Source organism: Trachurus japonicus, chromosome 8 (genome assembly GCF_045865225.1).
Source record: "Trachurus japonicus isolate A0001 chromosome 8, Traja_1.0".
Classification (NCBI taxonomy): domain Eukaryota; kingdom Metazoa; phylum Chordata; class Actinopteri; order Carangiformes; family Carangidae; genus Trachurus; species Trachurus japonicus.
In genome coordinates, this window is record NC_140914.1 from 2,632,827 (window position 1) to 2,645,377 (window position 12,551).

Here is a 12,551-nt window from a genome sequence, read left to right on the forward strand (position 1 = left end):
CCACCAAGTGCTTATAGTGTCTGTGCTCTGTCTTTTTAATTCAATGAAACTTTTTTGATCGCTGAAATGTTATAGGAAGTGTGTGCCGCTGTAAAACCTCACCAAAAAGAACGGAAAGGAACGGAGTAATGCAGCGTTTGGTAACGGAAATGGAGTTACTGATTTTAAAAAAACAACGCGTTACGTTATGGGTTACTGAAAAAAGTAACGGCGTTACTAATAACGCGTTACTACCCAACACTGGTAGAGGATCAGATGAGTCCAGAGACAGTGATGATCTCTGTCAGGTCCAGAACACAAAGGGAGGATGGTGGACTGGACTCTGAGAGAGACAGTGGAGCTGCTCTCAGATCAGTTCAGGAGGGAAGGACCGAAGGAGTGGAGGAGTTTACCAGCTGAGAAGAGAAGCAGAGGACAGAGGTGATGGATCAGTGATTGTCTCTCTCTCTCTGCTCTGATTGGCTGACTGATGTCTCTCTCTCTGGTCTGATTGGCTGACTGTTGTCTCTGTTATTGTCTCACTGACTTTAGTCCAATAGTGCTGAAAGCAGCACAGACTGACTCCGCCCCCCTACTGACCTCACAGTCTCCAGTCTACAGTCTGGACTCTTCACAAGATCATCCAGATCCTTCCCGTCTGAAGACTTCAGGTTGTTCCACCTCAGGTCCAGGTGTCTCAGGTGGGAGGGGTTGGACTTCAGAGCTGAGACCAGAGAAGAACAGTTGATCTCTGACAACCAGCAGTACTCCAATCTGAATAAAGAATAAAATTAGTGAGTTGAGGACTAGGCCTGGGGCGACGTCATCGATTGTACGTCGATGCGTCGTCCGACCAAAACAAAAAATAGCGGTAGCAAGTGGCAGCAGCAACACAAATGAGCCAGTTGACTCTGATCACAGCGAAAACCAACTCGTATTTCTAAGGTATGGGACTATTATACCATAAAAGGGAGCAATTCTGTTGTTTGTCACACACACACACACACACTGTGACACAGGGTTTGCCAACTCTCACGTACTGGCCATGACAGTCACACATTCAACCTCAATCTCACGCTCTGACGCTCACCTTCTCTCTGGACTCATCTCAACTGTTTTCTCTCTTCAGCTTCTTGAGAAAAATCCTCACACACAAATCCTGACATGTATGAACCAATGAGAAGCTGAAGCTTCAAACAACTACAACAGCTCCAGTCAGTGAACTCACCTCAGAGTCTCCAGTCTACAGTTTGGACTCTCCAGTCCAGCACACAGAAGCTTCACTGATGAATCACCCAGCTGGTTCACACTCAGGTCCAGGTGTCTCAGGTGGGAGGGGCTGGACTTCAGAGCTGAGGCAACGACTTCACAGTGAATCTCTGAGAGTCGACACTCACCAAGTCTGTGATTAGAGAAGAAACAAAATGTGTGAGAGTAAAATCAGACAATTTGTACTAAACACACACAACATGTCATCATGTGATCAACATGTGCTCTTCACACTCTGGTTCAGTTCATCTTCTCTCTTTGTGTTGGACATGAAACAATAATCCTCATCAGGGCTGGGCTGGAAAAACCCATTCAGATTCAGATCCACCTCCTCTTGAATCCTCCAACATCCATTCATCAAAGCCCAGATGGATGTTTAATCCAGGCTCCTGCGCCGACACAGGTAGATGTGGTCAGGTGAGCTCAGGTGTAGAGCTGCAGGTGTCACCTGAATAACGCTCATGTAACGGAGGTGCACTCACTCACCCATAAAGGACGTGCAAACCGTTTTGCCAAGCGCTCATTGAGCTCTTGGCAAAACGGTTTGCATTGTCGCCTGCCGAGGGTTCGAACCCCACCTGGGGCAGTCCGAACCAAAACACAACGCAGAGGGCCAGACTGAAATCGGCTACACTCACACACATTGATTTTCTCCAAACATGAAATCAAGTCAAAGAAAATCAAGGTGAAATGTAGAAACATCTTTAGCAGCAGAAGATCTGACCACTAAAGTGTGTGTCCTGCACAGATCTAATCCACACTAAGGACACGCTCCAGGTTGTCATGGTGACATTTAAAATGGACTGATTGATTTCCATGGGTCACTGAGCAGCACACAAGAAAACATTCCACCTTACTAAAAGTGTGAGAGCTGGCGGCTGCACAGTGACTGAGATGGTTAAAGGGATAGTTCACCCAAAATTCAAATTTCACTCATTATCTACTCACCCTCATGCCGACTAAGAGCTTTGAGAAGTTTCAGAGTCCTCCGTTCCTTCTCTGAGTTACGGGGGGGGTCCACGCAGCAGTATTTGTCCATATAATGGTTGTGAATGGGGCCCACTTTTCTTTGTCCAAAACGACACACCAAAAACCATCCAAATACCTCCATGCTGCTCGTCTGTAATGTCCCTCATGTATTGAATTAATAATAATTAATAATAATTAATTTATATTATATATTAATTAATATTAATAATAATTAATTAATTAATAATAATTAATAAGTCTATATTTCAAGCTTGTTTGTAGCGGAAGCTCCCAGTGTCTCAGTTCACTGCTCTTCCTGTGTCTTGCACTGACTGGCAGAACAATTTCTCATGTTGGGGCTTCAATACAAGAGGGACATTACAGACAAGCAGCATGGAGGTATTTGGATGGTTTTTGGTGTCTTTTTTAACGAAGAAATATGGGCCCCATTCACAACCATTATGTGGACAAATACTGCTGTGCGGACCCCCCCGTAACTCAGAGAAGACTTGGAGGACTAAAGAGGACTAAAAAGAGAGAGAAGCTGCTTTGATCGTCCTTCACTCTTCTGACAGTTTGTGTGTCTGTGCTGATGATGGACACACAATTATGACACAGTCAGTCTGTTACACTGGAGCTGTAGCTGCTTCGGCTTCACAACCAGCCACAACTGAACCAGCAGGTGAAGCACAGGTGTGTTAGCGTACACAAACACACAACACTAGCAGCACACACACAGCAGCCTCTAGACTCCAAGGTAACAAGTGTCCAGTCAGGTAGAAACTGTGTGGAGCTGAATGGAAGCAGATCTATGTGCAGGATGTGAAGAAGCAGCTGTGACTGTTGACACACAGTGGCACAGTGACACAGTGGAGCTGCTGTGTGTGTGTGTGTGTGTGTGTGTGTGTGTGTGTGTGTGTGTGTGTGTGTGTGTGTGTGTGTGTGGAACTAATTGATGGTGTTATTGATCATGTCTGGACTCACTCAGCCTTCCTGCAGTTCCTCACAGCTGGGATCAGTCTCATTCGTCCCTGATCTGATGTGTTGTACTTCTTCAGGTCCAACTGGTCCAGAACCTGCTCTGACATCTGCAGCATGTAGGCCAGAGCTGAACACTGGATCTCAGAGAGTTCCTTCTTTGATCTGTTCTTTGACTTCAGGAACTGTTGGATCTCCTGATGAACTGACTGGTCCTTCATCTCCGTCAGACAGTGGAAGATGTTGATGCTTCTGTCAGGAGAGATTTCATCTCTGTCATCACTGTCCTCAGTCTTCATCTCCTTGAGGTTGTTGATGGTTCTCTGGATGGTTCCTGGACTGTTGTCTGTCTGACCCAGCAGACCTCCTAACAGCCTCTGGTTGGACTCCAGAGAGAGGCCATGAAGGAAGCGAACAAACAGGTCCAGGTGACCGTTTCTACTGCTGAGGGATTTCTGCATGGCGCTCTGCAGGAAGTCAGCCAGGGGTGGAGGAATGTTATTGATCTGTGGAATATCTCTCCAGTTTAGCCTGTAAACGTGATGTATTGCTTTTCTCTCTCTCTCTATGTAGTCTTCTCCCAGGAACTTCTTGAGGACCCCTCTCTTCCTGTTGGTGAAACAGTGAAACATGTAGACTGCAGCCAGAAACTCCTGAACACTCAGATGAACAAAGCAGTAGACTGTTTTCTGGAAGATCACACTCTCTCTTTTGAAGATCTCAGTACAGAGTCCTGAGTTCACCAAGGCCTCTGTGACATCCAGACCACACTGCTCCAGGTCTTCTTGGTAGAACATGATGTTTCCTTCCTCCAGCTGTTCAAACGCCAGCCTCCCCAGCTTCAGAAGAACTTCCCTGTCGGCCTCCATCAGCTCCTGTGGACTCGTCTCATGTCCTTCACCGTACTTGTTCTTCTTCCTCTTTGTCTGGACCAGCAGGAAGTGTGAGAACAGGTCGGTCATGGTCTTGGGCAGCTCTCCTCTCTGGTCTGTGGTCAACATGTGCTCCAGAACTGTAGCACTGATCCAGCAGAAGACTGGGACTTGACACATGATGTGGAGGGTCCTGGACGTCTTGATGTGTGAGATGATTCTTCTGGACAGCTCTTTCTTACTGGACCTCCTCCTGAAGTACTCCTCTATCTGGGCGTCAGTAAAGCCTCGGACCTCTGTTACCCTGTCGACACATGTAGGAGGGATCTGATTGGCTGCTGCAGGTCTGGAGGTGATCCAGACCAGAGCCGAGGGAAGCAGATTCCCCTGGATGAGGTTTGTCAGCAGCACGTTGACTGATGACGTCTGTGTGACATCAGACACAACCTCCCTGTTGTTGAAGTCCAGTGACAGTCGGCTTTCATCCAGGCCGTCAAAGATGAAGAGAAGTTTACAGACAGCCAGCTGCTCTGCTGTGACCTTCTGTAATGTTGGATGGAAAACATGGAGCAGCCTGAGAAGACTCAACCGCTGATCTCTGATCAGGTTCAGCTCTCTGAACGAAAGCAGAACCAGCAGACTGACATCTTGGTTCTCCAAGCCCTCGGCCCAGTCCAGAGTGAACTTCTGCACCGAGAAGGTTTTTCCAACGCCAGCGACGCCGTTGGTCAGAACCACTCTGATGATGGGTCTCTGTTGGACAGGTGAGACCGTTGAGATGTCTTCTCTCTGTTGGACAGGTGAGACTGCAGAGACGTCCTCTCTCTTTTGAAGATGCAAATATTTAGAGAACATTTTGACAAAGAAGTTGTTAAAGACTTTGTCTCTCCGTTGGACGGATGAGACCGTAGAGACGTTCTCTCTCCGTTGGACAGGTGAGACCGTAGAGACCTCCTCTCTCTGTTGGACAGGTGAGACCGTAGAGACGTCCTCTCTCTGTTGGACAGGTAAGTCTTTGAAGATGTCGTTGTACTTGATTGTAGTGTCATGGAGGGTCTTCTTCTTGGACGTTGTCTCCAGCTGTCTCACCTCATGTTGGGTATTAACCTCTTCACTCTGTCCCTCTGTGATGTAGAGCTCAGTGTAGATCCTGTTGAGGAGGGTTCCACTTCCTGTTCCACTTCCTGTTCCCTCAGTTCCTTCAGTCACTCGTTCACATCTGCTCCTCAGACTGATCTTATGTTGATCTAAAACCTCCTGCAGACCACGATCTGCTGAGAGAGAAGAGACAGAGTCAGACTGAAGACGGAGAGTCTGACAATCTGATCAGATTATTTTCATCAGCTACAGAAAAACTACAGACAACAAAGAGAAGCTTTGAATCATCATCTTAAATGTCAGTGCTGTGTGATGGAACAATGACTCTGGAGAAAACAACAGGTCCTGGTTTCACAAATGACCACATCAGCAGACAGATGTTCAGTCTCATTCTCACTGGTGTTCAGGTCGTCATTATGTCTCACCTGTCTGTAAGTCAGCTCCAGGTCCAGGACTAAACCACGGAGGTTGACTGTTGGCCTGGTCACTCTGCATGGACAGAGGGATGGATCCTGGAGACTCTGCTCTCAGTCTGAGCTTCTGACCTCTGCAAACACAAACATGTTTTTATTCCCTTCACACTGACACTGCTCAGCATCTGGATCCACTGGCTCAACATCTGGATCTACCTGGACACCAGTCCTACACACACAGTCTGAGCCCATTGGTTCCTCCTGAAGACTCAAAGCTTTACCAACATCTCTCAGCTACAGGTTCATGTTTAAAGAGGCTCAGTCATTTCTTCAAACAGCTGCTCACTCTAGTTTCTATCAAACCAACAGGAGGAAACACAGGAAACATTTGTCAGGGACTATTTATAGCAGTGGATTGATCCACATTTGGTGCTGTAGTGAGTATGTGGGGCAGCAGGACAGAGTCTAAATAAACTACAGTGTGTGTTGATGTCCCCCAGTGACACAGTGTGGTTCACTGATGTGTTTTAATGTGGAGCTCTATGGCTCAGAGGTGGACGTCCTCTCAGCCTGGGACACGTTGGACTCAGATGGAAAATCACCAGACTCAGGCTTCAACCTTTACTGACTCCATTTACTGCATTTAGTCCCTTCACTGAAGAATCTTGTTTCCTGACTCATTAGACATCATCTCTGTGAACAAATCCAGATGCTGCTGCTCAGACAGTGTCTACAGTGAAGCTCTGACATGTGAAACTCATCATTCAGGCTGTAAAATGATCCTGCAAACTGCTGTAAACTCTGTTAGAAACCAGCTCATCAACGTTCACCAAACCACCTGGAATCAGCCACGTCTTTAAAGCTCATGTTGATCAGCTGCAGGAAGAACATGGAGGAGGAACAAGTCCAGATGTTCTTTCAGGTAAAGGTAAAGGTAAAGGTACTTTATTAGTCACATATACAGCTAGTACAGTGAAATTCTTTCTCTGCATTTAACCCATCCCTGAGGAGCAGTGGGCAGCCGCGGTGCAGCTTTCATCAGATCAGTTCAGAAGAAACATTAAACACCTGGGCGATTATATATATATTAAGTGTTTACATAGTCTTGCACAGAAAATACATTTTTTAACAGCGTTTCACCGGCCCTCACCTCTGTCAGTCACCCCCTCCTCTTGCTCTCTCTTTCGCATGCAGGCGCGCGCACGCACACACACACACAAACACAAATACGACAGGTCGCGCTGGACTGCTAATAGACAAAGACAAATACAGTAGATAAACGCGCTAATTGTAGCCTACACTGTGGAAATTACCACAAGCAGCCCTGCGGGAAAAAAGTAGTTTTGTTCCAGTGGTCCTATGACCTCCTTGCTCTGTCCTGAGATGAAGGAGAACCTGTGTTTACTAAAAAACACACACAGAGAATTGTCTGTGAACCTCATGTAAATGTCAGGATTGTATTGCTCTATGCCTCACTACAAACACACATTGGGCCCTAGTTTCTTGGCGCAGCACAGGTGGCGCAAGGTAACGCAGCTGGTCTAATGCAAGTTTCGACCAGCGCAGCCTAGTGCAAAGTCAGATTGGAAGATTGGCAGATCGCGCTGCGCTGAGATAAGCGTGGCCGCGCAGCAGGGGGAGGCGTCACAGATTCAGCTTGGTGCAGTGGAAGTTTTGTGCGAAAATGTCCCGCCGAGGTTGCGCTGAAAGCTTGCCACCTCCAACCAGGTCTACTCTCAGCGCAGGGCGGAGCGCAGCAGGTGCAGTGGAAGTTTGACTGACTGACCTGCAGTGCACACACGTCACCAAGATCTCACAAGCAGATCTCCACAGTTCCAGACACATTTCAATGCAATAAATATCCACAATAACCACTATTTAATGCAACTAATGGAATCAACAGTGAATTTATATCTATATAGATTGTCCCGTCACATCTGACGTCAGATCAAAGCAGAGATCAAAGGCTGTAGCAGGGACGAACTGAAAAGCAGCTGTGGATGTCCCAAAAGCAGGAGGGGAGGGCTTGCGCTGGTCTAAGTCTGACTGCGCGGCCCACCAATCTTGCGAAATGGACCTGGGCCACACCCCGTTGGCGTGGCGAAGCTGCGCTGATGTTAGACTTCACCTGGTCTAAGAAACTAGGGCCCATTTTTTTCATGCCAGACATACCAGGCGAGTGGGCCATTTTTGCAAATAATGTAAATAATATATTTTATGCCATAGTTAGAGCCTTGATTATTTTTCCCCTAATCCCCAAGACCAGACCGAACAGCTATATAACATTTAAAAATAACTTCATAATATTTGTCTGTGTGTTTATATATGTGTGAAATTCGTTTTCCGTTTTTTTTTTCCCCCTCTATATTTGGTCATATAAATGTTTCTACATTCATATGAAAAAAAAGATGTGAAATACTTAATTGTACCTCACAGGGTTGAGGATTTATAAGAATTCATACACAAAGAGACCAGGCGAGAGGAAAATAGAAGAACATTCCAGAGACGTTCTAATATGAGGAGACAGACCACTCTGCCCGTTTTGAATGGGGAAAGCTGCGACGCCAAAGATGGCGCATGTCCCGCCCCTTTTCACCAGCAGCCAATCACCTGCGTTGCCAGAGCTGAACTAGGCCAATCATGTTGTTGCACCAGCGCATGCGCACAAGTAGATTTACGACAGACCTACCTATCTGGTGGCAACAACAACGAAAACGAAATGAACGAAAGAGCTACCTCGGGGCTATGTATACAGAATTCACCACATTCACATCAATAAGCGTTTTACAATGAACCGATCAGTCCACATTTTCTTTAATTTAATTTTTGAATGTATACCGTAGATGACCATTTATTAGCCCGGGCGTTTAATATGCTAAATCGACTTGGAGCCCAGGCGTTTATAAGAACCAGGCGCGTATTTGCAACAGGCTACAATTTATTTTTGCAATGAGCAGCACCAGACCATCATGCAAAGAACAAGGAGGTCACCATAGGAACACTGGAACAAAACTACTTTTTTCCCCGACGCATCTTTATTGACATCAGACAATAAATAAAAAGACAGTTTGTCTGTGTAACCGCGACACAGGGAGCTGATCAGAGCAGTGTTATGAATGATAACGGAAGGGGGGGTCGATCGTGGTAATTTCAACACTGTACATTAGCGCATTTATCCATATCCCTATATCCCTCAGTCTAGCGCGCCTGTGTTTGTGTGTCTGTGTGTGTGTGCGCGCCTGCATGCGAGAGAGAGAGAGAGCGAGAGGAGGGGCTGACTGACAGAGGTGAGAGCCGGTGAAGCGCTGTTAAGAAAAACTTTTGTTTTCTGTGCAAGACTATGGTAAACACTTAATCGCCCGGGCGTTTAATTGAACCGGCGTTTATTATGCCAAATGAGGTCGGACCCCGGCGGCTATTAGAGCACAGGCGCGTATTTGCACGCGGGCGATTATTTGGTCATCTACGGTAGTTTTGTTCGTTTCATTTGTTAACCTAAACTTTCAAACTGGGCCCCCTCCCCTGGGGGCGTTAGCCTCCTGTCCATGATAGCAGCAGCAGCAGCAGCAGCAGCAGCAGCAGCAGCAGCAGCAGCAGTCCACTCCAAAAAAAAAAACACACAGTCCGGGTGAAGCACTGGAGCCTCTATTGTTTTATTGTACCGACTACGAGAGGCTTGTTGTGAGCTGAGAAGCGGCTGTTAGCGGCGGATGCTAACCAAAGCTAGCGGCGGATGCTAACCGCTACCGCTAGTCGAAGTTAGCATCAAGCTAGCGCAGCACAACGCCCCTCATGCTTGTTACCGGTCGAGGCTTTAGTTGTCAGTGATGGTCGGTAATCAGTCCGTGGCTCCAGCGGTTCACTCGGACTGTATTTATTTATTTTAACTGAATGCTGCTGCTGAGACGACATGCTAGCACTTAGCATCCAAGACAGCTAACGTTAGTGGGGAGCGGGGGAGCGGGTGGGAGGGGGGAGCAGACACAGTCACCACACACAGAACTAGGAGCCCATAGGTGATGATTAAGACGGATTTCATGTAAGTCTAGCGTTTATGTTTGGGCAAAAATCTCCAGACTCAAGCCGATATGTCTCCAGGTAGAGCAGGGCAGACCGGTGTAGGTATGCTCGGGCTGCTGTGCTGCTAGCTAGATCACGGACTCAGCCGTTACAGCCGTACAGTGACGGCGGTGTCGTAAATCCGTGAGCATTCGCAGTTGAGTACTCCCTGTGGAAAAGTAGCGATTTAAACGTCATTCTGCGGTAAAGTCTATGTTTTTGCATGTATGTTTTTTCCGCCCTGCTATCACGTTAAAGGGTGGATTTGACCATCCCTCCATTCATTTAGATAGGGGTCTGGTCTCCTTGGGGTTTTAGTGGCGTCGCCAAGATGGCCGCCGAGTGGCATGACTTGCCTAGAAAGACTTTGAACATTCCATAGACCATGTAGGTTATAAATGTGTTTCATCCCCCTGGCACTGGGATTGGAACGCATATTATAGTGTGGCAAGGTGAAGAGGGCCCGGGCGGGGATTGAACCCACACCTCCCGGGTAAGAGTCATGCGCGCTTGCCAGTCACCCAAAGGGACATCCCCTTGGCCAAGTAGCCAGGGCGCATGATCAATTGGAGGCATAGTGACAGGACCACCACTGTCACATCTCTCCCCCTCTTTTCACAAGCACGCCCTCGTGCTTCCACGCAGGCTGCCACACATTAGGAATCCATGGACCCACCCCTAGTGCTACATGGATCCTGCCAACAACGCCAGAATGTGGCAAGGTGAAGAGGGCCCGGGCGGGGATTGAACCCACACCTCCCGGGTAAGAGTCATGCGCGCTTGCCAGTCACCCAAAGGGACATCCCCTTGGCCAAGTAGCCAGGGCGCATGATCAATTGGAGGCATAGTGACAGGACCACCACTGATGTGGCAAGGTGAAGAGGGCCCGGGCGGGGATTGAACCCACACCTCCCGGGTAAGAGTCATGCGTGCTTGCCAGTCACCCAAAGGGACATCCCCTTGGCCAAGTAGCCAGGGCGCATGATCAATTGGAGGCATAGTGACAGGACCACCACTGTCACAATAGCATACAGTAGTTGTGTGCTGTAAGATGCGTTCCAATCCCTTGGCACTGTACTGTAGTTATTATGTAGGCTACAAGATGCGTTTGTCAGCCCTCTGGTCTGGTACTGTTATTATGTAGGTAGGCTATAAGCTGTCAATCTCCTGGCAAAGGTTTCTGCCTACCCACCAGCTAATTTCTGGCTACGCTACTGCCTGAGCAGTTAGTATGTAGTCTGTAATTTCCCAGATTGGGATCAATAAAGTATATCTATCTATCTAAGTATATCTATCTATCTATGAAGACACTGATCAACTCACAGTCACTATGAGCTGCAGGACCTCAACACACTCAACACTGGTAAAGAGGCTGGAGCAGGTCTCTTACCGGGAGTCTGACGCTCGAGGGCCAGGTCCAGGATTGAAGACTGGAGGATCAAGTCTGGATCGGTCACTCTTCACAGACCAGCAGGAGGGTCCAGGTCCAAGACTGAAGACTGGAGGATCGAGTCTGGATCGGTCACTCTTCACAGACCAGCAGGAGGGTCCAGGTCCAAGACTGAAGACTGGAGGATCGAGTCTGGATCGGTCACTCTTCACAGACCAGCAGGAAGGTCCAGGTCCAAGACTGAAGACTGGAGGATCGAGTCTGGATCGGTCACTCTTCACAGACCAGCAGGAGGGTCCAGGTCCAAGACTGAAGACTGGAGGATCGAGTCTGGATCGGTCACTCTTCACAGACCAGCAGGAGGGTCCAGGTCCAGGACTGAAGACTGGAGGATCGAGTCTGGATCGGTCACTCTTCACAGACCAGCAGGAGGGTCCAGGTCCAGGACTGAAGACTGGAGGATCGAGTCTGGATCGGTCACTCTTCACAGACCAGCAGGAAGGTCCAGGTCCAAGACTGAAGACTGGAGGATCAAGTCTGGATCGGTCACTCTTCACAGACCAGCAGGAAGGTCCAGGTCCAAGACTGAAGACTGGAGGATCAAGTCTGGATCGGTCACTCCTCACAGACCAGCAGGAGGGTCCAGGTCCAAGACTGAAGACTGGAGGATCAAGTCTGGATCGGTCACTCCTCACAGACCAGCAGGAGGGTCCAGGTCCAAGACTGAAGACTGGAGGATCAAGTCTGGATCGGTCACTCTTCACAGACCAGCAGGAGGGTCCAGGTCCAAGACTGAAGACTGGAGGATCAAGTCTGGATCGGTCACTCTTCACAGACCAGCAGGAAGGTCCAGGTCCAGGTTCAGGACTGAAGTCTGGAGGCTTTCCTTTAGACCAGTCACTCCTCAGAGACGGACAGGTGGATCCTGGAGACTCTGGTCCGTCCTCCTCTTCCTCCACATTAACTCTCATCTTCAGGACTTCAGTCAGTCTGAGAGGGAAACCAGAAACACTGAACAACACTGATGTTAGCTTCAGATTCAGCAGTTAAGGGGAAATTAAATTCAACAGCTGAGCTCTGAATCCTCTGTTTATTTCACCTCTTAATGTTAAAACTGTTTCATTTTGTGTTGAGTGTAAAACTTTAACACTTTAACAGTAAAAGTTTTGTGTCTTATTCTTTTGGTTTTTAATCAGAATCTGGTCTGATGTGGATCAATTGTGTTTCAGACTCTTTATCTTCTCTGACAAATGATTCAGAGCTCAGCTGTCTGACTTAAGTTCACACACACACACACACACACACACATACACAAAGAGAATATAATATGGTAACAGTTTTTCTTTCTCATGTCGGTGTTTTGTTTTAAAACTATTTACTTAAAAAAAACCTGGTCCCAGTGTGGATAAATCTCCAAACGCCGTCTCAGAAAAAACTAAACGAATCTTTAGTGAAACGATGACGTCTTGGCCTCAGCTCTCTAACCTGTAACCTGGGCAACACCGCTGGACGTAGAAACTACAA

The 12,551-nt window shown here is 47.8% G+C and overlaps 2 protein-coding genes across 2 annotated transcripts; both read right to left on the reverse strand.

The window, feature by feature from the left end:
• Nucleotides 1-249: 249 nt before the first annotated feature.
• Nucleotides 250-3,674, reverse strand: LOC146982319 (ribonuclease inhibitor-like). Its single transcript, XM_085785359.1, has 4 exons — nucleotides 3,202-3,674; nucleotides 1,208-1,381; nucleotides 580-753; nucleotides 250-395 (listed from the first exon to the last, which is right to left on the reverse strand). The coding sequence occupies exons 1-4, from the start codon at nucleotides 3,654-3,656 to the stop codon at nucleotides 389-391; spliced, it is 810 nt and encodes a 269-aa protein (XP_085641485.1). The 5' UTR covers nucleotides 3,657-3,674; the 3' UTR covers nucleotides 250-388.
• Nucleotides 3,675-5,579: 1,905 nt separating this feature from the next.
• On the reverse strand, nucleotides 5,580-12,012 carry LOC146982320 (uncharacterized). Its single transcript, XM_085785570.1, has 3 exons — nucleotides 11,028-12,012; nucleotides 6,943-6,982; nucleotides 5,580-5,693 (listed from the first exon to the last, which is right to left on the reverse strand). The coding sequence occupies exons 1-3, from the start codon at nucleotides 11,996-11,998 to the stop codon at nucleotides 5,580-5,582; spliced, it is 1,125 nt and encodes a 374-aa protein (XP_085641696.1). The 5' UTR covers nucleotides 11,999-12,012.
• Nucleotides 12,013-12,551: the final 539 nt, after the last annotated feature.

What these genes read in the sequence shown, in the direction of transcription:
- LOC146982319 (XM_085785359.1), bottom strand. Translation starts at nt 3,656, where the DNA reads ATGCAGAAATCCCTCAGCAGTAGAAACGGTCACCTGGACCTGTTTGTT. An exon ending in AGGAACTGCAGGAAGGCTGA is followed by an intron (nt 1,382 to 3,201) that starts GTGAGTCCAGAC and finishes CTCTAATCACAG; the next exon opens with ACTTGGTGAGTGTCGACTCT. An exon ending in TGTAGACTGGAGACTCTGAG is followed by an intron (nt 754 to 1,207) that starts GTGAGTTCACTG and finishes TTCTTTATTCAG; the next exon opens with ATTGGAGTACTGCTGGTTGT.
- LOC146982320 (XM_085785570.1), bottom strand. Translation starts at nt 11,998, where the DNA reads ATGAGAGTTAATGTGGAGGAAGAGGAGGACGGACCAGAGTCTCCAGGA. An exon ending in CCTCGAGCGTCAGACTCCCG is followed by an intron (nt 6,983 to 11,027) that starts GTAAGAGACCTG and finishes TGTGTTTTTTAG; the next exon opens with TAAACACAGGTTCTCCTTCA. An exon ending in TCTCAGGACAGAGCAAGGAG is followed by an intron (nt 5,694 to 6,942) that starts GTCATAGGACCA and finishes AAGCTCAGACTG; the next exon opens with AGAGCAGAGTCTCCAGGATC.